This window comes from Rhipicephalus microplus, chromosome 6, assembly GCF_043290135.1.
Source record: "Rhipicephalus microplus isolate Deutch F79 chromosome 6, USDA_Rmic, whole genome shotgun sequence".
NCBI lineage: Eukaryota > Metazoa > Arthropoda > Arachnida > Ixodida > Ixodidae > Rhipicephalus > Rhipicephalus microplus.
This window is the reverse complement of record NC_134705.1, coordinates 89284800-89309036: the sequence shown is the minus strand read 5'-3', so window position 1 is coordinate 89309036 and position 24237 is coordinate 89284800. Positions and strand designations below refer to the sequence as shown.

Here is a 24237-nt window from a genome sequence, read left to right as displayed (position 1 = left end):
CGTTCTTTTCCATCGTCCTCGATACAGATCTCCGAGACAACAGTTCTCAACTGCGTCTGCACGTCTAAACGACCAGCCGCTTTCAGAGATATTAATTGACTTTTTTCAGGAGAGTTGCTAGCAGCAGTGATGGCACGCACGCCATGCATTTTTTGGGGGTTTCTGAGTAGAGACAACTCAAATTATCGCGAAAAATGTCTGGCCCGAGATTTTCTGCTGATAACATCGGAGCCCACTGACCCCTAGTTTCGATTTTGGCGATCTCGACTGGAGGCGCTGCTCGGACCTGAAAAATAAAGTTCCTGTATATGCTACCTAACATTAGTATATTGAGTAAACTTACTGAAAAAGGTTCAATTTGGAATGCCGAAACGTTCGAGATTCCAACCAGAAGTGACGAAGTCGCTTCTGAAGTTTCCGCAGGGTGTGCCACAACAGACCTCGCTGAAAGACTATGACACTGCCTCGTTTGTTTGTACGCGCGTGGTCTTTTTACCTTTTTCTCCCAATCTTTTCTTGCTTACCTGTCTGTACTCTCTTATCGCCCTCCCAGTTAAGGGTAGCAAACCATATATTTGTGTCATGGTTAACCCTCTGGCTTTCACTTAACCTTCATCTCTCTCTCCCTCTTTCCCCCTCTGATATTTATTTTTCATGTGGGAAGTTTTCCCTTCGCGATCTCCCCATTTCTTAGGAGAATTCCTAATCAGATTGACCTCTTTCGTTACATACAGGACTTCATCGATCCACACGCACCAGGATTATTATTATGTCCCTTATATTACTTTTTTATTCGCTCCAAGAATTGCCTCTGTCAGTTAATATATTCTAATAAAAAAGACTAATCCAGCATAACATTTAATCACAAAAGTGAGGCCCTTGCTGTCAAATTCGTAAACTGTCGACACAGGAAAAAAGAATAACGTGCAATGTCATTCCAAGACATAATAGATGGACCCTGAAACGTCTTCCCGCTGGAGTTACTGGAGAAAAAGAAATGTTTTTTTTTCTCTTCTACAAGAAATATCGCACGTATGAGGCCTGCAGAGAGAGAGAGAGATAGAGTGAGAATTTATTAGAAGGCAGAGAGGTCGGCCTGAGCTAGTTCGCTCTAGCCTGCTACTCCACACAGGGGATAAGGGAAAGGGGAAGGAAAGAGGGATGAAGGGTGATGATGGGGACAAGAAGAGGTGGTGCGTATGTACAGTAGCCACTTAGCCTGCAGAATATGTTGAATACCTATAGACATAACGACAATAGAAATAGCATGCAGAGAACACAGGTAGGAGTACGTCGGCATCAAAAACAACGAGGATAATTCTGAAGAAAAAGATCAGATAATACATTACAGCCATGTGATTACAGCAGCAGGAACGCAAACTGATCCAGAGTGATGCAATGGTGAGCCTCCTAGCAGCTCGCGTGATTTTTTTTATTTTTGCATTTTTTGTGTGGTGCTCATTTTTTATGGCACTTGGGATTTCTGTATGCAAAAAAACACACTTATTAATTTCTTTTTCTGAGACATTCTTTTGTTCTACAGATAATATGTTAGGAGAATGCAGAGCTTGCGGTAGAATTTTCAGAAAACAATGAAACGGTGTGACAGTTATACCTCTCTTTCTTTCTCTCTCTCTCTCTCACACACACGCACACACGCACGCACACACACACACACACACACACACACACACACACACACACACACACACACACACACACACACACACACACACACACACACATACACACACACACAAACCATAGTAGCTCTGCTAATACGGCAATGGACGCGTAATCCCAAACGTTAGAAACGCAGTCACAGAAAGGGTGCTTCCACGGGTACTTCAATTACCTTCTCAATTTCTGTAATATTATTACACCACAGCAAATAACAACCAATGACGTTCCCAATGCTTTCCGTCAGTTATTTGGCTGTTGGTTTCATTCGGTGTTGTAACAAGGAAACTAATTGATTCATTTGTGGGGTTTAACGTCCCAAAAGCACTATTTGATTATGAGAGACGCCGTAGTGGAGGGCTTCGGAAATTTTGACCACCTGGAGTTCTTTAACGTGCACCCAAATCTGAGTACACGGGCCTACAACATTTCCGCCTCCATCGGAAATGCAGCCGCCACAGCCGGGATTTGATCCCGCGACCTGCGGGTCAGCAGCCGGGTACCTTAGCCACTAGACCACCGTGGTGGGGCAACAAGGAGCACCTCGAACAAGTTCCCTTGTTTCGTGCTCACAAGAGACCTCTAATCTTTACAAAAATTATTACATGAATAAGGCAGCATAACCTATCTATCTATCTATCTATCTATCTATCTATCTATCTATCTATCTATCTATCTATCTATCTATCTATCTATCTATCTATCTATCTATCTATCTATCCATCTATCCATCTATCCATCTATCTATCTATCTATCTATCTATCTATCTATCTATCTATCTATCTATCTATCTATCTATATATCTATCTATGTCTGAAAGAAATGACATGGTGCATTAATTTAACTTTTTTTTTCACGGGAAGCAAGCAGTTCGAACAAGAACAGTTGATTTTAGGCGGTACATTGTAAGACAACAAAAATCCCTCTATTACCAAAAACTAACATGGTGAGCTCCCTTGGCTTCCGAAGTCATTCGAGATATTCTCAAGGGTCTGGCGAAGCTTCTGTTTTTCTTCTCTTTTTTCTAGTCGGCAGGCTTTCTTTACTGCGTTCAGCTCAGGAGCGGAGTGCGCGGTGTAGCCGTGCCTTCGTCCCGAAGGGATTAAAGACTCGGAGTGCGTAGCTATAAAAGATACGCTGACTGGGTCCCGGGAGTCGAACTCCAAAAAGTGCTCTTGAGGATGCGAGGGAACGTGGCCAGTGTCTCTCGTGTGCCACAGCTAAGCCCGATGTAGATGTGCATACGCGACTGCAGCTCGAAATGCATGGTCATGAAAGTTTGCGAGTACTACAAAACACAAAGTATACGCGCCAAACGTTTCTCCGCTTTTACCGCTTTTGTATTTGGATTCGAAACTTCAGATCATCCAATGATTCACGAAATTTGAAATACGAAAAGCGAAACCCGACAGGGCTCTTTACGTATTCCTTTAAGACGACTCGAAGGCAAAAGTAATCACCTATTTCCTGTCAGCCGGTAACATTGATCCTGCCACGCCACTTTACGAAAGCTTTCTGTACCTATAACATCGTTCTGCACTACCTTCAAGATCGGAAGCACATCACCTGGTTTCGCATGAGGTGTTTAAGGCTTCTGTCTTGGAAAAGTAACCACGGGGCTGTACTCGAAGATGTTCAATAAAGATTTCGTACGACCTGTACTTGAGGAGGATTCAAGTCTGGGCGTGTTATTTAAGTTCGATGGCAAAAGCAGTGCAAAAGACGGCAGCATGAGAAAAAGAAGACCACAGGGCAGTGCGGTTGTTCTGCGATCTTCTCGGTCTTGCTCTTCTGTCTTTTGCGCTGCTTTAATTATGGATCTGTGCTTACGCGTCACGGGGATGAGTATAGTTGACAAGTCTGTAGCTCATAAAGTCCATCTATTGGTGTGAAGCAATTCCGGCGTTGCTTAAGTCCGTGTCGCTCAGTTATAAAGACGTCAGCGCTGCAGCTATGAAAGGGCGGGTGGGACAGTGAAAAAACTACTTGCATATTGAAAAAAAAAGTCTGTTCACTGAAAAGGCCCGAAAGCGGGCTACTAGGACAACACGTAAAGCACGCCTATGTCGCTCCCATGCGCCTATGCTCCCTGCGGTACGCTCTCGCACCCAGACGCCATTTTGTTTCGGTGTGCATCCATTGTGCCAAGTTAACACGTCAAGCGGCAGCTGTGCGACTCTAAAACTCAGAAAAGCCCCTGTGCACGTCTCTCCCGCTTGCAATAAGTCATCTGTGCAGTGCACTCTATCACCGCCTTGGGATGCGCAAAGGACCAACACAAGAGAAAAGATATCACCCAGCACTGCCTGTGAAGATCACAACATGACGTGGGAATCATGCCGGCATGATATTTTCAGATCACACAGATTTCCATCTACAACGAAAACCGATTATCTCCACCGTCAGGAGATAATTGCAACCAACAGAAAAAGCTACTAACCGATATACGAGTAACTGCCTTATACTACGTGCATTCAAGCGCGACGCCAGCTAATTTGCTTTACAGTAATAATTCGTGTGCGATGGGTCTGTGGTATGCGGCACCTCATCATTCCCGCACTCTTTCGTCGGTCGTATGCCAGTAATAGGGGATATTACGACTCACGTGTGCATGCACACTGTGCTCGTTTGCTACAAATGTAACGGCCCAGTATTGCAATGCAAAGAAGCATGAACGGCGGAAATCGTGGCTATCGACTCGCTCAAGCTGCGATGCGCCTTGAATGTCACTATGGGCGATCCTCTTCATTCAGCCGGCGTCAGCATAGTGCTATAAAATTTTGCCCTTGCTTGTGTGTACTTCTGCCCCACGTGTGTGATGCCGGCTGAAAGCACAAGAACAGCGGCTTCAACGTTTCTTTTGATAGTACTTACCTCATGTGTATACTTCCGCAGCCTGCAGTGCCTGTGCTGTAGACATTTCGCACTGTCGAGGAAGGTCTTTTGGACGTCTCACACGAGAAGAGCCGAGATTTTCAGGATAGGAAAAGCGTGAAGCATGCTCACAGCCAGACTGTGTGCCGGGAAGTTTTGCGTTTGATTTGCGGAGCGTCTGCTAGCCTGGCAGTCCATGATGTTGCCCCCTTGTACATCTATCTATCTATCTATCTATCTATCTATCTATCTATCTATCTATCTATCTATCTATCTATCTATCTATCTATCTATCTATCTATCTATCTATCTATCTATCTATCTATCTATCTATCTATATATCTATCTATCTATCTATCTATCTATCTATCTGTCTATCTATCTATCTATCTATCTATCTATCTATCTATCTATCTATCTATCTATCTATCTATCTATCTATCTATCTATCTATCTATCTAACAAGTCGGCATGAATTTGTTCAGATCGCTTCCCCAAGTCTTCAGCAAATAACCACTGGATTGTTGTCGCTATACCGACCATTCGACTAAAGTTTGCGAATCCAAAGCCGTTAGGCTAGCTATTCCTATCAATGTGGCCAACTTCATCGTCCCCCCTCCCCCCCCCCCCCCAAAAAAAAAAAAACGCCAGGTCTGCGCGGAACGCGCACCACAGTGATAGCGAAAGCTGGAAGAGCGACCTTTCGCTATCGGAGTTTTTTTTTTTTAATACCCTTTGCCTCAAGCACTTTTGTATGCGTATCCACCACGCCATAAAACATTCTGCTGTAGACAGGCATTCACTATGCCATCTTTCTTCATACTTCGGAGAAGCGTGGCATCCGCTGTACACATGCGTGCAACTTTGTGCAATTTTTCTGTACTGTGGCTGAGTACGATGAAGAAATCTGACAGAAGCTTTCGTAATCCCCACAATACCCCTCAGTGGGTATTCAGCACAGTTAATTGGTGAACAAGATCAAGCTTTTGTAAAGTTTGGGAGCATTCGAGGACTCTTCCATTCCGCAATTCGCATTATGTGCCACCTGGTTGTTTCTTTGCTGTTTTAAACGCTTTAATACTCATAGTAATGTGTTTTTTTTTTTGCCGACATCAAGCTTGTCTAAGGGCAGTTTGCAAAAAAGTTGCAAGCGATGAAGTGGCTCAGTGTTTTTTTTTAGAATGAACGGTTGGCACGTAAAGAACCTGGGTTTGAATCCCATTGTTTCCTTGGTGTTTTTATTTACTTTTTTATCATTTCGTGCGATAGTGGTTACGTAGACCAGCGGCGGTGGACAACGTCGGCACACCCGCGAACCGTGCTGTGATGTGATAACAGCTTTCACTGTAAAACGTCATTCTCCGCCATGGTGCCCCATGCAGCTGTTCTAATCACCGATCGTGGTACAGCATTCCAGGCGCCGTTACCTCGTATATCTTGCATCTGAGTCGTACACCACACATGAAACAGCAACCACCGCAGGCCAATGAGTTAACTGAGTGCCTCAACAAAATGATTGCAAATATGCTTTCGATGTATGAGCCTCAGGTCACAAGAATTGGGAACAAGTCATCCCATACGTAACATTTGCCTATAACACGGCTCGCCAGGAAACCACCGGATTTGCACCTTTTACTCTCGTTAACAGCCGCGACGTCGGCAACATGATCCTCGACGTGGTGCTTTCATACTGAGAAGTGTGCTGGTTTGGGCTAGTTGGTATGACTATACGAAGTTAGTATAGAAGCCGATAGTTATAGCGCGAGAACAGAACTATGAACGTCTCCTTGTCCCTTTGTCGTCGTTCTGTTCTCGCACTATAACTATCGGCTTCTATACTAACTCCATCTGCCACCGCCTCTCTGTATACAAACGTCTTTGTTCAGCGTTGCGAAGCAGCACGGAATCTTCTGTGGCAACACATTTTGTCTTGTGAAGGGCGAGATGATCGCCGATACAATAGGCATTACAGCGCGTACAAAACGGGTGATAGATATAGCCTGTATTTAGACGCCTACACGACGAAACCGCTCAGAAAAATTGTTGTGCCGGTATTTTGCACGCAACCGTGTTCTTGAAGGCTTGGGCGAAGTCAATTATGAAGTCGCGCTACCAGGGCACTCCCGCCACTCCTGTACAACACGTTCTTCTGGTGTGGTTCACGTCACCAGCCAGGATGAAGCCATACGCTGACAGCAACCTGCGAACTTCTTATTGCCACGGTTGCCGTAAAGCAAATTGTGTATTTTTGGGGGGCGAAGCTCTTTAAGGCGTGAGCTCGTACATCCTATGAGGTATGTAGTTGTAGTAGTAGTAGTAGTAGGTAGCCACTTCTAGCTTAGTTCTTGCAGTCTTCACTAGTTGGCAGTAGTTGATGCGCGATCTTATGAAACTAGATGGCGGTACTTGGAGCGATCAGTAGATGGCAGTACTTGGACTTGATGAATAGATGTGAGATGTTATAAAACTAGATGGTGGTACATGTAGTTGATAATGAATGATGCGAGATGTTATAATAGGAACGATGACGCATATGGCGTGTGTCATTAGTGGAAGGCAATCGTTCCATTTAGTGCGGCGACGTACGCTAGGGGGAGCGTTGCGATAAAATTCGTTCGCTGTTGGCGCGCCGTGAAGCTGCGCGACACCGCTACCAAGATCCTGCCATACGAGAGAGGGGGGCTCAAGCGGCATGGCATACACACACAGCATTTCTCACGTCTTTAATTGATGATCAGCTGGGCGAATCACACAGAAGATTCACGGTTTACCGATGATTCCCTCCGGAGCTTCGCCCACTCATCGTCATTCTTCCCGCGGATTTGCTTTGATTTTTTCTGCTTTCCTTGGTGCTGTCATTTGCTGTTTAAGGCATCACTAACTTTCATGGCTCGGTTTTCATTTCTATTTCAAGCTACAACATCGAGAGGTAGCCATTTTTGTTGTATTTGTAAGGAGAGGGTAATGCCACGCGCTAGTGGCGGCGAAGGAAGAAGTTGGTGGCTGTTGTGACTAGAAGTAAACCGCCGTTCGCTCGGCGTAGATGTCATTGTCGTTTCCTCTCGTGACAATATATATAGCAAGTCTAGTGGCAATGACCGAGGATGCTTGCGTGCCAGTTAAACGTTTCAAAGTTCATGCTGGCCTGCTCTTTCGCAATCCCAATGAAGTGGTCAATCCTGATCGTGCATTGCGTTACTGGTGTTGGATAATAATGATACCGGATCACGTGGAACTGGAAGTTAATCAGGACGCAGGCAGTATGTCTCGAGGGTGCACAACAGTCTGAGAGCCCCACTGTCTCGGAAAACCCTATCTCGGTCCCGTGTGACTTTGTGGCCGTGCAAAATTACCGCAATGGGCATGAAGCGTATCTGCTCACTGCCCCAACAAAAATCTCTCATAAGAAGAAAGCTGTCAGCTGGTGCTGAATTCCTACAATAATCTACCAAACTCACTATTCCTTCTTAAAATGCACCTAAGAAAATACTCTGCGTGCTACACACCGTGTTGTGAGATTCCCAACACTAATGCACACTACATGGGTATTCAGTATGATCCTAGGGCTACCCCACAAAAAGAGTGTGGAGGGGGGAAGGAGTTTTTGGCTGACGATAGACATAACCATCAGCTCAATTTGATTGACAGGGCACACAGCATGAAACAGCATTTGGTGTTCTGGGCTGAGCGCAGCCAGCACCGATCGATAGTACTCCGAGAACAAGCTTGCCCCGTGCCACAAACCCTTTCCCGCTAACGATTGTTTTTTTTTGTTTTTTTCCTGAATATGCAGGCTATGGCTTCAGCTCGTGCGGAGTGCGTGGCCGGTTCGGGCCCACGCCGCAGGACTGCGCCGCCTGGTACGCCAACAGCAGCACCCGCGTCGCTGTGCTAACCAAGAAGCAGCAGGCGGGCGTCCAGGTCTGGACGGTGCCGGACTCTGGCCTCTACACGTGAGTGCCCTCGGTCCCTCTGGCTCCTTCGTAACAGTTGCGTACTGCTGTTATCGATCAAGCTACCAATGCAACGCCCATTAGTGACCGTTAGTCAAGGAACGCGAAGGAACCTGTTGGGATTTTTCGAATGTGTTCTCCGAGACTAATCTCCTGAGTGAATCCAGCCGGACACAGATGGCACTGGAAGTGGCACTCGCCCATGTGTTTTGGCAGGTGTCTTATCATGTTTCTATTGTACTTGGTGACATAGGCACACTAGAGGTAGGAATGCAGCCCGCCTTGTACAGAAACGAGAGAACGGTACTGCTTGTGGGATGTCATAGACCTAACTGAACGCCCACAAAAATACGCTTCAAATCACGAGTCACACAGTATAAAAAAATTAGGTTGTACCACCAGGCAAACAAGTGTAGCTGCACTAGTAGAAGTGAATTGCACAGAAGCCTTGTCCCACCCAAGGCGGTGAAGACATCGTTAACTATAACACTACGGTGATATTCTATATATCTCACATCGGACTCGTCACATTGCTTGTAGCATACACCTTGTGCTGTGCCGTTAAGCCGGTATGCCACACTTTGTCTTGCTAATAACTTGCATGATTAATGGCTGCTCTCTGTATACTTCGTCCTTCTTTACATTGCAGCACAATTTCCAGTATGAGCACTCACACTGAAAAGGGAAGCTTGCAGTGTTCATGCAAAATTTTTCACGCGCGATAACATGCGAGATTTATGCGAACCCACAGACGGGCAGTGACGGAAACCAGCATTAGGGAGCAGCCATTGGAGCAGGCAAAATCTCTTTTTTGGGGCACCTACCTCTGTTTGGAGCACGCAACGGCTTTTCATAATACACACGGATGAAGAAAATTTAACTTTGATTTAGATTAATGTTCCACCAGTCTACATGGTCATTTATACAGAAACAGCAAGCTCACAAAATAAGCTCAAAAATAAACAAAAGTGGAAGCGGTGACATAAAATAGCGAAGGATGCTGCAGCCACCTTGTGGCTGCAGCATGAAACTTTAGCAGCGCGCGCACACACTCACTTGCGCACGGGGAGGCGTGAGGGTTTGCAAAGCCAGCCTCATGCACTGATATCATAGGGAAGGGGACGTGAAGTGAGCCCCATACATTGACAGGGAGGGGGTGGTGCGACGAACTTCGCGCCTTTCTGAATGGTATAACCTGGCGAGCGCCTATGTGTCCCCCCCCCCGCCCCCCGTTCACACACATTCAGAGCTTGCTACAGTAAAACCACGCTATTACGTACATATGCGCTGAGAACACGGATAACTACGCACTAAACGTCGTATGCATTAAATGAGCACTGACCTCAAATTTACTCTTGTCAAGATTTTTGCGTCGTCGAGTAGCTATGGGCACCCTAGTAACGATTCACGACCTATGACACATCTGAGTGACGAATGAGTATCTGTAATATTTATTAATATATTCGCTTTCGAACGCGGTTCAAAATGGGTGGAGAGCCCGCCAAATGGACCTCTACCGGGGTACGTCACCGCGTGACGTCACCGGTGCACGTGCAAGGCGGTGGTTGCCAAAACACTCCCGCCGGTGGCTGAGTGGGGTACAGTCGCTCGGTGCTTGGGGCAAACTTTTATGGTGCATTCAGACGACGGACCGAATCCGGATTTGTCGTGGACGCGGACAGCTAATCCGCGGATGGTCCGCCTGCAGGCGCATCCACACGACGGACGGTGTCTTAGGGGAAAACAGCCGGATTACCCTCGACAACAGATTCGGCGCTCACCTGCGCCCGCTGGCAGCAGACCGGTTTGAGAGTATTCAACATGGATGCCCGCAAGAAGCGAAGCTTGGCTGCGATGTCTGTCGTGTTGTGACAAATGAACGAGTAGCGTTATTCTTTCAGGAGAAAAGGGAGTTGCTAGCAGGATATTCTTTCAACTACATTATTCCCCACTTGTAGAACTTCTAAACGTGTCTCCAGCCTTTTTTTTTTAGAAGCGGCACGTCGCCGGTTGCAGAAGTTGGAATATTTCACCACCATGACGGCTAAGAATCTCGCGTGTTAAGCGACGGCGGCGACATTCCCCGAACCACCAAAAGTGATTTCTGCATATTTAATCACCTGAGAACAAAGTCTCCGGAAACTAAGTAAACGATGCTCAAGCGTAGATGATGCCGACCAGTCATGCAGCTGTCCGCGAGCCATGGAGGACATGCCGCGAGCAGACGAAAAGTGTATTGGTTGCCACCGACCCCAAGCTATTCCGCTGAAGTACCGGCTCTCCCCCGCCAGAATCCCGATGTGAGAAACAGGTTGGGTTCATCCGTCCGCGAGCCGCGCGGACGAGGGGAATCGCTGACGTGAGGTCACGTGACGCGCCGTCCGTCCCGCCACATCGGGATTCGATCCGTCGTCTGAATGCACCATTAAAGACATAGTCTTTCTTGGGGACCTTCGACGCAAAAATTTTGGTCCGTCTGTCTGTCTGTACATTTGACTGTTTGTCTACACCTAACCGCATCGGGTGCTTGAAACGGCTGACCCCATCCGCAGCGCCCACCAATGTTGCTCAAGATTTAGCGTTCATACTTGTGAAACTGTCAATTAAAAAGCAATTATTGCGAATGTCTGTGGCACCATAACAACACGTATGTATTCTGCATGTGCGTCATTTACAAGAAAAGGCATACGTAAGTAATTTTAAGGACCGTAGTACTTATCACGCTGTGCTGACCATAGAGTTTCCCAATATACACTAGAGGGAACTCTGGTGCTAGTATCTACGGGAGCTGCAACGCACGGCGCTTCAGCGATCATGGGAATGATGGGTAGTACACACATTTGTCTAATATTCATACTTCTGGTCTGCTTTTGGCTCCGTGTGTGTTCGTGTGGTTTAAGCTGTTTTCTTACGAAACAAATATCAGCAAATGTTCAGCGGTTGCGCTTCAACATCTTAGTCTTTTAGACTTACCTTTCCAAATCGGGTCACGATGTTCAGAAGGGTTGAATCTTTCAAAACAAAACCGAAACACAGCAATAAACGAAGCCGCAAGTATGATTCGCCGCCCGCAAGTACGAAGACTAGGCGCGTGTGTGAACTACCCATCATTCCCATGATCGCTGAACGATCGCAGCGCCAGAGTACCCTCTAGGTAATTTTAGGAAGCTCTATGGTGCTGACCTTGCTACGCTTGCGCGAAAAGGCGAGTGTTTCCAACGCTTTGCTAAGACGAGATGGTAGTGGCACCTACCCGTCGCCTTGCGTTCTACACCTCATCACCTCTGAGACGGGCGCGCACGCCCGTCTCAGGGCCACGCACTTTGTTTTCTAAGAAAACTGCCAGATGGCACTCATGCCTCACGTGTGACGTGACTTGATGCGCTCGTTCGCCTCCACTGCACGCTCGAGGAACTTTAACGCAGCGCCTCCAGAATACCATTAACCGATTTTCTTGCGCAGAACATCAAATAAATGTTTTGAACACTCTCCACACGCAAGACTATCGTCTTTCGACGACATTTGCAGATTAACATGCAGATACGGAGTCGTTTTTTTCTTTTTGAAAGCTTAATCTTCATCTCACAATGACAACATTAGCTGTGGTACGTTTCAGAGAACATCTAGATGCGTGGTAAAGTGCGCGATGAAATATTTGCCACGCCGGCTGGCTATTTATCTCGAAGTGGACACACGTGGCGGCCTGTGCGAGGAACAGCAGCATCGTCCTCGGAAAAGTGCAATGTTGACTGTGGCGCGTATATAGTGTGCATTGAAAGGCATCGACAACATTGGTTCACCTTTACGGACGGTGAAACTTAGAATATTGTGCGTCGTGTGTGCAGTGTGAATAACGCGATGCGTCCCGTTTGCGAAAACACTAGTATTCTTTGTGGGCCGGTTACAGAAACCGATTGTCGTTGCACCTTTGCGATCTGATATTTTAGTCAAGGTAAAAATGCATACACCGCGATCATCTGCGAGTGGGTACATCTCAGCGTATGCGCGGCGTGCAGAAAACTAAAAGGGCATGATTTCCGGGTGATATATTCGACTACGAATAAGCTGTAAGCATGTCGTAGCGTTGCCGAATCTACATATGCGCTTTACCACGGCTATAACTCGTAATATTGGATACCTGATACGTGGTAATGTGAACAGCGGTGATTTTCATTTCGTATCTTCTTTGTACTTTTACGGCTCGATCCTTATGAAGTGGCGATGCGCATAGGAAGTTCGTGTATCAGGCCTAAAGGAGCAATATAGATACGAGAGAACGTTATAGGTGTCCAATGCAGCAAGGTAACTGTTTCAGATAACATTACACATTATTAAGTTGTCCGGGTTTACATCACATGAATTTTCGCTGGGTTATTAGGAAACACAGCAGTAAAATTTCACTTTAATTTTCACGAGTATATGTTAACCTCAGCATAACGCACGGCAAAAAGTGTTTTTTTTTTTTCAGTCATCTCCGATCAGGCTTTTGCACAATGAGTGAGAATCTTATTCGTGACGAGCACAGCAGCTCAATATCATGCTGCTGCCAATGTTGTACCTTCTTAAAAACTGCATTGCGCAAGCCAAGATGGAAATTGAATAAGTTTACATCCATGCCGTGCAAATATTCCTCAAAGTGCCAGTCACCGTGTAGATTCAAAACGTTCGCTTACGAAAAAGATCAGTCGCTAGTCGCGTCCCTCACTACTCTAAATAAAGTTTGTCCATCCATCCAACTACGACGAGGAAATTTCCACACTATGAGCACTGACCCTTCCGCGACCCCCTTCTTTAAAAAGATGCGACTTTAGAATATAGCAATGTAGAAATTTCCGGCGAAGGAATGCAGACACGCAGCTCTGCTATGCAGAAAGATGCCCCCGGCGGAATTTTCTTGCCAACCGGCACCTGCTCCGAGAGAGGGTATGGTGGGCGGGGCGCCCGCAGTGACGTCACAGTGTTTACTAAGAGGGAGTGGTCTATTGTGGTGCTGGCAGCGCTACTTCTCGGCCACGTCGAGGCTGCTGCTCAGCTGATGCCGCTTCCGCAAAAAAATGGTGACGTCACACTGGCGTTTTGTCTGCTAGGAGCACACGTACAGTCAGTCCAGCTGTTTCTCTGAAGGCGTAGACATGCCTCTGTCGCCAACATCGTCGTCCTCGCTGTCGTCGCGGTCAACATCGGCAAGTGATGACGACAGCGACCTGGAATGGGGTATCGCCGCCATTCGCGACGATCCTTGCTTGACAAGCTACGCGTTAAATGCAATGTATTTATGAGTCCCGGCCATGCTGTCGTAGCTCAGGAACACGAACTACGCACCTGACGTCGCAGACGTTTGGCGAGTGAATCGCTGCTTTCAGCTGCAGCAGGGCACGCGGTAGCAATAGCTCCGGTCTCGAGAAGAGGCCTCGTTCTGCCACTGAAACCCAACTGGTTCGCCAACACACAATTTACCCTGTAGCAGCTCGCCGCAAAGTGAAGGGAGCAAATGCGTCTGTTCTTCACAGGCGTCCAGTCACTCTGTCCATCGGCGCGGCGCGCACGAAGCAACCCACTGGCTGCGTTGAGTTTCGTGGCTTGGAAAGGCATGAAACGCCTTGCACATTCCGCGCCTCGACGTGCAGGTTCTCACTACGCAGTGGTTCCCCGACATTCTGGCATGTATTGTCGCTCTGAATGGTCGTATACTCACACGCAGTGGAGCACAACGCAAATCAGCCGATGAGACACGATGAATCGCATTCCGCTGCACAGCAAGGAGAACCACTAGTGGGAGCATGGCCGGGAGGCGGCTCCAAACACACTCGGAGATGGTTGACGTCATTGTCACTAGCGTATTGTCACTCAGGATGGTATTTGTGGAATGTATTACACCGAACACGTAGCACTAATGTCGATGTCGCAGGGCAGCCTATTTTTTGTTTCTTTTTCTTCTTAGCTTTTCTATACGCTGTTTGACGTCGAAATAAAATAACTTCGACGCGACGAACGCCATTTAAATTTGGCCAAGAAGACCTATTCATACCAAGTGATCAAACGATGGGCACATCTCGATCTCGAAATTTTATGTCAGTGCTCCTATAAAAAAAGGCACTCCAGTGTTTCTTTTTTTTTCAGCCGATTTCAATACAACTTTGAACATGTGTTCTTGTCGGTGCCGTGGCAATATGTGCTAAATTATACAATTGTAAGTCATTTAGTTTTTAGAGAACGAGTTTTAAAACATGTCACTTATTTTGGAATCCCACCTGTAAACGCGGGCCACCTTGTGTATGTGACGTAGGGTCTACTCTTATTCAAAAACCCCACTTTTCCAAGCGGACGGATGCAGCGTGCGCTTTCTTCTACGAGGCTATGACAACACGAGCACAATTCAGTTTTGTCAGCTGCATACTGCGTGTTAGTCGTCCTTGACGTCGGGTCTTACAATATTGAGCAACGAGGAAATCGAGTCGAGGCATGCCAGATGATTTACGCGCCGGTGGGTCGCAAGCGAAAAGCAATGCTTCCGCGCTGAGATAGCAGCTGCAATCATCGTTGAACTTGCCACTAATAACTTTAAACGAGCTAACACAGCTTGATTTCGGGTTGGATCACATCGCAAATTTGCTTTTCGGGCTATGTTTACACTCTGGCGAGCCGCGGCTGGGTGCAGCGGATCTCGTAGCATCATCCGATACCCACCATGGACGATAGAGCAGCTCCCGGTTTCTGTTTCGGCTCGCCGTTTATTGCCTAAATAAATTTTTTGACGGGTGCCTGGGCAAAATGAGCCATCCCAGCTTTTACAGGACTGTCAATACTATTTTAAAGCAGCTTTATCTCCATATGGTCGAAAATGCACCGCAGTTCCCTTCAAAGTCACCAAGTACAAATTCTTCACGTCTGCCATCGACGCTAAAGAAAGAATAAACACAGTGTCACATCAAACAATGACTAAATAACCCACCACAAAGCCATTTCTTTCTGTATAGTGTGTGTGTGAGACAAACACACGCTAGACAAGATATCAACTGCCTAAATTATATTTAAAGTTTAATGTTTGGGCCAAAGAAATGGAGCCGCCTTGCGACATCGACCAAGTGTATTGCTCGATTGCAACAACTAGACTCCAATTAGGTGGGGCCGATCCACAGGTGTCAACGTGATTTTTATTTGTCCCAAACAGAACCAATCGAAAAAGTGGAAAAAAGCATAACACAAAAATTACCAGAAGAAAAGAAAACACAGGCACATAAAGGTCAATCTTAAAGTACATATAACTCTAATGACAGCTGCAAACGTATTAGTTGAAAAAAGTAGCCAGCCCCCGCATAGCTTCGATGACAGCAGACAGTCCTAATGCCGGGAAATTACAGCCACTTGCCTGTATGAACGTTGGCAGCTTGCGACATCACGTGCTACAACTCTCCGATGACGGATTCGTTGAGCGTCATTGCGGGGCTCGCTGTGAACGTTGTCCTTTGAAACAGTGAGAGCCTCTCAGGTTGTTCCTTCATGACCAGGATTCAGACGCTCGTGGACCAAGAGTCTGAGTTCACGAAGACGATTTAGCAGCGTCGAGTACTGGAAGCTTTCTTCACCGTGTGCTGTGAGAGCGTGCGGTAGCCACATAGTGCTTGTTTGACGCCTGTTCGACATGACCATGGCCTCGTAGTTGTCGTAGTGTTCCAGGAACGATCTCATCATCACGTTCCTCAGCTCAGGGGGGCACTGCGAAGTTCCATCGAGGCAAGCCTCGATTGCGTCACAAACGGCCACGCGAATCGTTTCGTGCTGCACCAAACAGTTGTAAAGGGCGGAGCTGCTTCGCCACACGTCGGCGTCGAGGTTGGAAACGTTCAGAAATGGGTCGGGCGATAGCAGGGATTGGATTGTGACTAGTAAATCCGAGATACGCGTCAATGAAGACCATGGCGCTGTTGTGGAACCGTTGCCCAGCATGTCCAGCAGCACTCGGCCAGTCTCGTGAAGGTATGGATGAAAAGTGATGCGATCACCGTCGGTGTTCATCAGCCGGACGCGTGGTGGACTTACTGGATATTTGGGCGGGCACCGTATCAAGAAATGAAAGAATCCACCCTCGTATGGAGTGCCCGCGTTGCCCACAACAAGTGCATGGACCCTGTCGATGTCGTCCTCATGGGGCGCGGCGTAGATTCCGGCAGGTGGATTTTCGATCACGTCCGTGATGTCGTTCGTGATACGTTGCAGGAACAGCGGTGTCGCTTCTTCGAGATACGAGCGAGTGGGGTCCCAGTCGTACGGTGTGAGCGCGAAGAACTCGTCCTCGATCGCTGCATTGCTGTCAGACGATTCGAACATAAAGTACTGCCCAGTCTCAGCTCGGGTCTCGGTGCTAGAGACAGTGCCTGTAATCTCGGCATCGAGTGAGCCGATGTCGTCGGGATATTCCGGTGCAGCTGGCATCTCGAAGACGGTACCAGGCTGCTCACTGTGCCGCACGCAGAAAATGGAGCAGCCTCGATGTTTTGGCAGTTCGCAAAGCAAGAGACCCCACGGACTTGGCAGCCTAGCGACGAGAAATGCTGCTCCGACTTGCTCCTTCTTGTAGTACAATGCTGACAGTGGTGTGGTCGTGAACTTCTGGAAACACGGCGAATGAATGTGTGGTTGAAAGAAAGAAAAAAAAAGTACTATCTTCTGCAGTCCTTGCGGAAGCGCTGCTCACCGCTTCGAGTGAAGGCGAGGGGGGTGGTGGAAAAAAGAGTCTAGAAGTAGTTAGGAGGAGAAAGGTTGGAGCAACGTGACGGCCATGGCTCGTAGAGCAGAAAGTGGACGAATAGGGGCTGGTGTGTGCTCGGGGTGACGTAGTTTCCCTCGCCATTAGGACAAAGCAGTGGAATGCTGCCGATACTGGTAATCTGCAACCAGCTTGCTGTGCGCGTAACTCAGAGGACAACTCCCCCTCTCTCTAAAGGGCATTGTAAACAGCGGCTATAAGAGAGAGCAAGAACGAGAAGAGAGAGGACAAAAGTCGAACGCCAAGTTCGCGTTTGGCATTCAACGTTAGTCCGAACGTCGCAGGTTCGCTCCCTGCCAGCTTCAAGTTGCATTCAGAAAATATTGTGTAGGGGTTAGTTAGCACATACCTTCAATTTGTAGTTTAGTCCACTTTACTTTCCTCCATGTATATCACTAATATGAAAAAAAAACACTTCAAAATACAATTAACATTTTCTATATCTTCCTTCGCTTCATTTTCTGACTTGTTGAACCTCACGTAGTAGTAGCAGTAAGGGGTCATTTATTCGAGCAAACATACAGGAAAGACGAGGAGGGGGTGGGGGGGGGGAAGAAAGCGCTACAAATTCGCAAATACGTTCTTCAAAGTCTCAGAGAACCCATCTTCAGGCTGGTTTTGCTGCACGTGTGTTAGAGTGAGAAACGACGCATTGATTAACTTTTGTGGCTGAGCTTGGCGAGTCAACACCCTCTGGACTAGGGGGCCGGTGGGCTGCATAAGCAGGGTTTTTTTTTTTTTGCGTGCGTGTGGGATGCATCGAAAGGCCCTCGCGCATGCCTCTGGCCAGTTTGTTCTTTGCCTCGACACACGTGTGTTTGGAAGGAGTAGGGAAACAGTCACACTTCGCACAATGCACTGCCGGAGTGCAAGCATCCGCTTATATGTTATTTGTTGGTCGAGACAGCGTCCCGTCTCCCCGATGTACTACGTGATTCCGAAAAAAAAAAGCATTGCTTCTTCTTTCTTTCTTGTACTGAGATAGTCAGCCCTGTTCGCCCACTGCACATTCCGAGAGTCGGCTTGCTGCCATTGACCTCCTGCATGGCACAACCTTGACTTAGACCTTCCGTGTTATTCGAAGGTCGCTTGGTCGCTTCTTATCGTTGGCAAATGATCGTTTCGCTGACTTTTCTTTGTTGAAATTTACATTATAATTACGTCTAATAACACCCCCTCTGCTTTCTCTGGCATTATTGTCTGTTCTGCATAATATTGATGTGGTAGAGGCGCGCGAAAAAGTGAGCACGTGCCTCCAAACCGGCTGTGGTCAGGGGTCAGGACTGAAACGATCTTGCCACAATGCTTCTGTCAAGAGCCACAAAGGCTGTTTTCGGGTGACGCTTCTTTGGTATGTGCAGCTGCCAGACTGCGTTCCGATGGCGCGCTTCACTACGTTTGAAGGATTTATATATTTTCTTTAAATTTTTTTTTTGCGGGACAGTGGAGGCTCACAACTGAGCCCACGCAGGACTGGTACCAAGGAAGCATCACAAGCGCTTTTACAAACAGCCAAAAAGCAATGCATAATCAAAATAAGTAGTAAACACACACGTATGCACACAGATATTTAATATACTCACACTTATAGGAATTCGTGATGAATTTCATTTTGAACGCACAATTTTACAGCCATTCATCATTATAATAAGTATATGCACATACATTACTATATAGACCTATGCATAGAATAGCACATTATTATTGCAGGTGTAGGCGAGAAAGCTACTTCTTGGAACGTGAGTCACTGTGCCACTCGCCTAAGAGCAATGAAATGTCGGGAAAGCCAGTTCGGGCGTTAGCCCCCGTAAGTTCTCAGAAATCTTTTCAAAGCCTTGATCGAAACGAGCAATGGCGCCATTCAGTTCGGTCGGAGGGGTATTTACAAAAAAGAAATCGTCAATTATCAATTACAGGAGCGCTCACGTATTTCGCCTGTAATAAGTGAGACTATTGAAAAGATCACTAAAGAGAAAAGTAAATTTTCCAGTATATATTAGAAACATTGCTGCGTAGCCAAGTTTTGTCGACGACAGTAACTTTTCATTGGCTGATTTAAAATGACGTCTGGTGCAAAGTTGAGGGAAGTGTGAGCGGGGAATCCCGATTGCGCTTCTGTAACTATTAAATTAACCTGGGTGTTGACACAATTCGAGTATGACCAGGAAGAGATGGTCAGGATTGTTAATATACGCGTATTTGAAAATTTTCTGAATACGTTTCACGACCGCTTTAAAATAAGTTTTCCCATGTCACATCCACCAATATCCACGCTAGCTTTGCACAACTCTGGTGGCTTCACGCAGCATGTCGGGTAGTTGCGAGGACGCCAAGTACCAAAGCTTCCAAGACGGCCACCTGTGCGTCACCAACGGAGTCACGGTAACGCATATGCCACAGAAACGTCGTGATACCTAGCGTCATCACGTGACGAGGAAGCTCGCACCATGCTTTGATGTCGGTGTACAGTAGGAACCAAAACTAACACATAAAAGCATACTGGAATTGCCTTTTTATGGTGCACTCACGCTATAGCAGTATTCATATTAGCAAGGTGTTTCAGCGCGCGAACGAAGGAAAAAGGACAGGGTAGACAGAAAGAGCGCAGCGCTCTTTCTGTCTACCCTGTCCTTTTTCCTTCGTTCGCGCGCTGAAACACCTTGCTAATATGAATACGCACCAACTAGCCCAAGCCTCCACTCTTATAGCAGTATGTTTTCTAGAGGCTCTTCAGGGCTCGTCCTTTCATTTGACGCAAACAAACCGGGCGTTGGCAAGTTTTTCGTGCTGGTGTCTCGCTAACCCTCAATCTTGTTTACCAGAAAGAAAGTGAGTGCAGTCGGTGTTGATACAAAGACTATACGATTCTCCAGTGATCATGCAGTGTGAAAAAGAAGTGATATGCGTTATTTGCGTTGCAAATGATGAACGCTTCATACTCCACAGACACGCTTCTGACTCTCGCTTTATTGCGAATCTGCCATGGCAACCCGCCAGCAAAAAGTTGTTGCCACTTCCGTGGAGTGCCGCTGCATCCCGCGAGAGCGGCGGCGTGTTGCAATTTCTGGTCTAGCTTGACACCACAGTTAAAACCGGGAGTGCATAAAAAAAATACAGTGAACCGAGCCTTCTCCTTTAGAGCCCTGTATACGGTTAAAGTGCGTGAAACGCGTGCCTGGGATATCGATTTTCTCGTTGGAAGCGTAAACAGCATCCTTCTCAAGACTGTGCAGTTCACGTAAGCTTGCAAGCTGTACTGTCTTCGTGCGACGCACCCGGTGGCTGTATACGGCGGGAAAGGGGTAAGAGCCCATCAGTGAGTAAGTTCCCGGCGACGGCGAAAACTGGCTCGCTTTATTACGGTGAAGGCAGCATTTATACGACAGATGAAACTGAAGTGCACCGGCATAGTCGACGTCAATGCGAGTGGGTCGAAAACAAAATCTACGCATTTACAGGAAGTTAATCATGACGAATTGGCGTCAGTGTAAATGCAACGAAGAAATTGTTGCGCGCATTCTTCGGAAGAACGCGCCAAACGACCTTTTCAGTAGACTCAACAACAAGCGGGGGCGCGTTCTTTTAATTCAGAGTACGTGCGGCTTCATTCGATGCACTTACTCGAGCGAAGAAATGTTGTTTGCTCGCAAAGCTCACTAGTACCTTTGACTCGCAATTCTTAAGCTTGGCGGGTGGCCTCGATGGTTGCGGCCGCATAAAGGAAGCCACATACCATCCACCTCGAATGGTATACACTCACTTCCCAACTGATATGTTACGGATGACGACTACTGTTAGACACAACGGATGCTCGCTGGAGCAGTGTCCAGGAAGTAATTACGAGAACTCGATTATGAGTAATTAGTTTGGAGGTTCCGTCCGCGGCCACGTGGGGGACGTTCGGGCGTGGGCGCGTGGCATCTTTCCGGGACAAAATAAATAGATAAACAAATAAACAAATGAGAAGAACAAGAAAAGCAGAGATAACTTTGTGGGCTGCACGCATACCGCCTACGCCGTCGCGTGGTCAAGTCACGGGGGACCTGCTACATATAGAAAGGACGATTCCCTTAGCAGATATCATGGTATACTGCAGGTGCACTGTCTCTGCCTCTGATTAATAGTTCGGTGCAGCGAGCGGCACGAATGGCACGGCTCTTTGGTGTGCTCGGAAAACTATTTCTACGTTGAAGAGAGCTCGTCTTGAGGCCCTCGCCATGAGACCGTAACATTCAAGACTTACTGCACCGCACTATGAGAGTCAATGGAAAGCGTAAAGCGCGGAAACAGAGTGCCTCCTAGTATAATCTGCGAAGCGCGGCACACCGGTAATCTGAACACGTGTGTTGACCTCAATGTGATCTCTCGTAGCTACACCTCAAATTCCCGCCCCGCTCTCTTGTTTTTTTTTTTATATATAGTGAGCGCGGATTAAGAGACACCATGATTGAGAATGTTCGAGGTCATGTCAGTCAGCAACGCCCCGGCGGCGTAATTGTGCTTAAACGCAGAAAGTTATCCACCATGCACCGGTAAAAAATCTCGTGGGCTTGGTATTTTCTGAATAATTTGCAAACGACGCCAGGGGGCACATTAGTTCGCACCTGTCGCCACCCTTATAAACCTGAGCAACGTTTATGGAAGCTCACGAGAGATGCGATGCGGGCTTGTTGGTACCTCGTCTTCAGTGAGTTTCCTTGTGGTGCACGTAAACAACTAGATGAAATGAGGGCACATATAGACAGACAGAATGCTAAATTCCAACATAGTTTATTCTCAGAAATCAGATAACAATTATGCATCTGTCTGTCGAGTCACGGTCATGTGAACACGTGAATAAAATAGCAAAATAAAAACATAAATAAATACGTACATATATACACTGATAATCTCATGTCTTGCGCAAATATGTGAATTCTTTTTCTGAAAGTGCGATCGACGGCTGGCTGACACACATATCGCCAAGTGCCGCGATCTGCTCAGCTACCATTAAAACACGAGTCATTTCACATTTGCTTCTAAATATTCATCTGGTGTTTTCAAAGATAGGGGAAAATTGATTCTGTTTACAATGTTGCACGAGGAAACCAGCAATTGCAATTCTTTCAACTTCGTTTTCGTCACCAAAAGTGAAGAGCCGAAATGTCGCGTTGTGCCGTGACATGAAGCTAAGCGGCGTTTTGAAAAGAGTTGGGAAAAACCAGAAATACCCCTATGGATGTATTTTTTAGTGCCAAGACGCATAAAGAAGGCATTCAAATCAGAGTAATTGTGTCAGAGAAGGGCACCTGGCACAATTACTTTTAGACAAGCTAAACCTGCTGAAGATAAATGATCCCTTCGTGACTAAAGATTCTAACGAAATCCTTACATTCGTAGAAGCCAACTCTGTTAAAAGACTCAAGGCCTTCTCGCCTGACGTGAAGAACTTCTACTACTCTTTGCCGCAAAGTGAATTATTAACCCATATATGCCCAATGTTCTACATGTAGGACGGTGAATCTTTTCAGTGTAACTCGAATGTTTTTGTTTTCTTGTTTTTTGTAAAAATGTAGCACCACCTTCGGTGTGTTTATGATGCCCTGTCCTCGTCACATCTAAGCCTGGGTGATCGCTGGGCTACAAATAGCCACGTGCTTGCAGTCACAAAATGACTATTTCACGTGCATGTAATTGAGCACCATACCGCGTAAAAAATATAATATAAAGTCTAATTGTTCTTGATGCTGATATTTTTGTCGATTTTGAGCGTGAGTTATTGGGTGTTGTTATGACCATCGTCAGTAGGCGCCGGGCTCTCGCTGCGAAACGTAGCCGGGCAGCGCTCCCATGCCCGGAACCCCAGTTTCTCGGAACCAGCGGCGGGGAGCGACAAAAGGATTAGAAGACGGTCCATGAGCCAGTGTCCCGACAAGCAATTCCTCCGGGCCAGCTTGTTTAGCGAGACGGCGAAGCAGACCGACCGCACAGGTCGTGTCTCCACGATTCAAGTCTCTACTCCTTGGCTGCCCTTCCTGGGAAAAGCGGAAGAAGCCACCCAACAGCCAAATTATTCCGGGAAGGAACCCCATTTCCCATCTTCTCATAGCATTGCGTCAAGAGGGGCAATAACTATTCGGTGGACCATGTGATACTGAATTATGCCCTTTGGGCGGGGTCTTGTGTGTGTGTGATGGACGTTCCAATCAAGGACGAGGAGCCCGACAGGGTTTAAAACGACGCTGCAGAGTGCCGGACGTCGCTCTGAACCATGTAACGGTTCAACCACCACGTTCGTGGTTTGTGAAACTCCTAACCTTTCTATGCTGTAAATAATTGTAAATAGTGTCATAAACCTGTTTTTTTTTTTCGTATCCCCATTTTGTCAGCGTTCGTTTCCTCAACCTGAAGCTACACCAAGCTACCACAACAACGGGTGCTTAGCGCTGGGATACGGAGCGATACTGGTGAACAGCGCAGAGATCCGCAACAGTGTACAGTAACTTTCGTATGACAGTGATAGGCACTAATGTTTTTTTTGTTTTTTTTACGATGTGTCAAACATAGGTGTCCTACAGACAGGACGGCTCCAAAAGCATAGTTTGAAAGTGTTTTTAAAATAAAAGCCTTATTCCGTTTTCTGAAGTCGTAGAAGCAATAATTTTGGGGAAATAAATTAGTTTTGTTAATTTTTTAGGTTTGGGCGTACACGGATTAAGTTATATTCATTCATGCATTCACACATTTGGGGATGTGGGACGTTAGATTTAGCGCGGGAGCGGCACTACCTGTGACCGTTTTTTGGAAATATTAAGCATGCACCTAAAATGGACTTTTCTTGAAATAAATGATATCCTGTACTTACAGAAACAAGGGCTCTTTATAGGATCCTGCTTAGCGGATAGAGGAGGAGGAAGCAACAAAAGAGAGAAGGCAGGGAAGTTAACCAGAAAGACATCCGGTTGGCCACCCTACACTGGGGG

The 24237-nt window shown here is 46.8% G+C and overlaps 1 protein-coding gene across 1 annotated transcript in view; it reads left to right on the top strand.

The window, feature by feature from the left end:
* The window catches only part of Alk (Anaplastic lymphoma kinase), a 251749-nt gene that overhangs the window by 92750 nt on the left and 134762 nt on the right, over positions 1–24237 (top strand). Inside the window, exon 10 of the mRNA XM_075866168.1 lies at positions 8349–8508. Within this exon, the coding sequence (XP_075722283.1) occupies positions 8349–8508 (160 nt within the window). The remainder of the gene's footprint in view (positions 1–8348; positions 8509–24237) is intronic.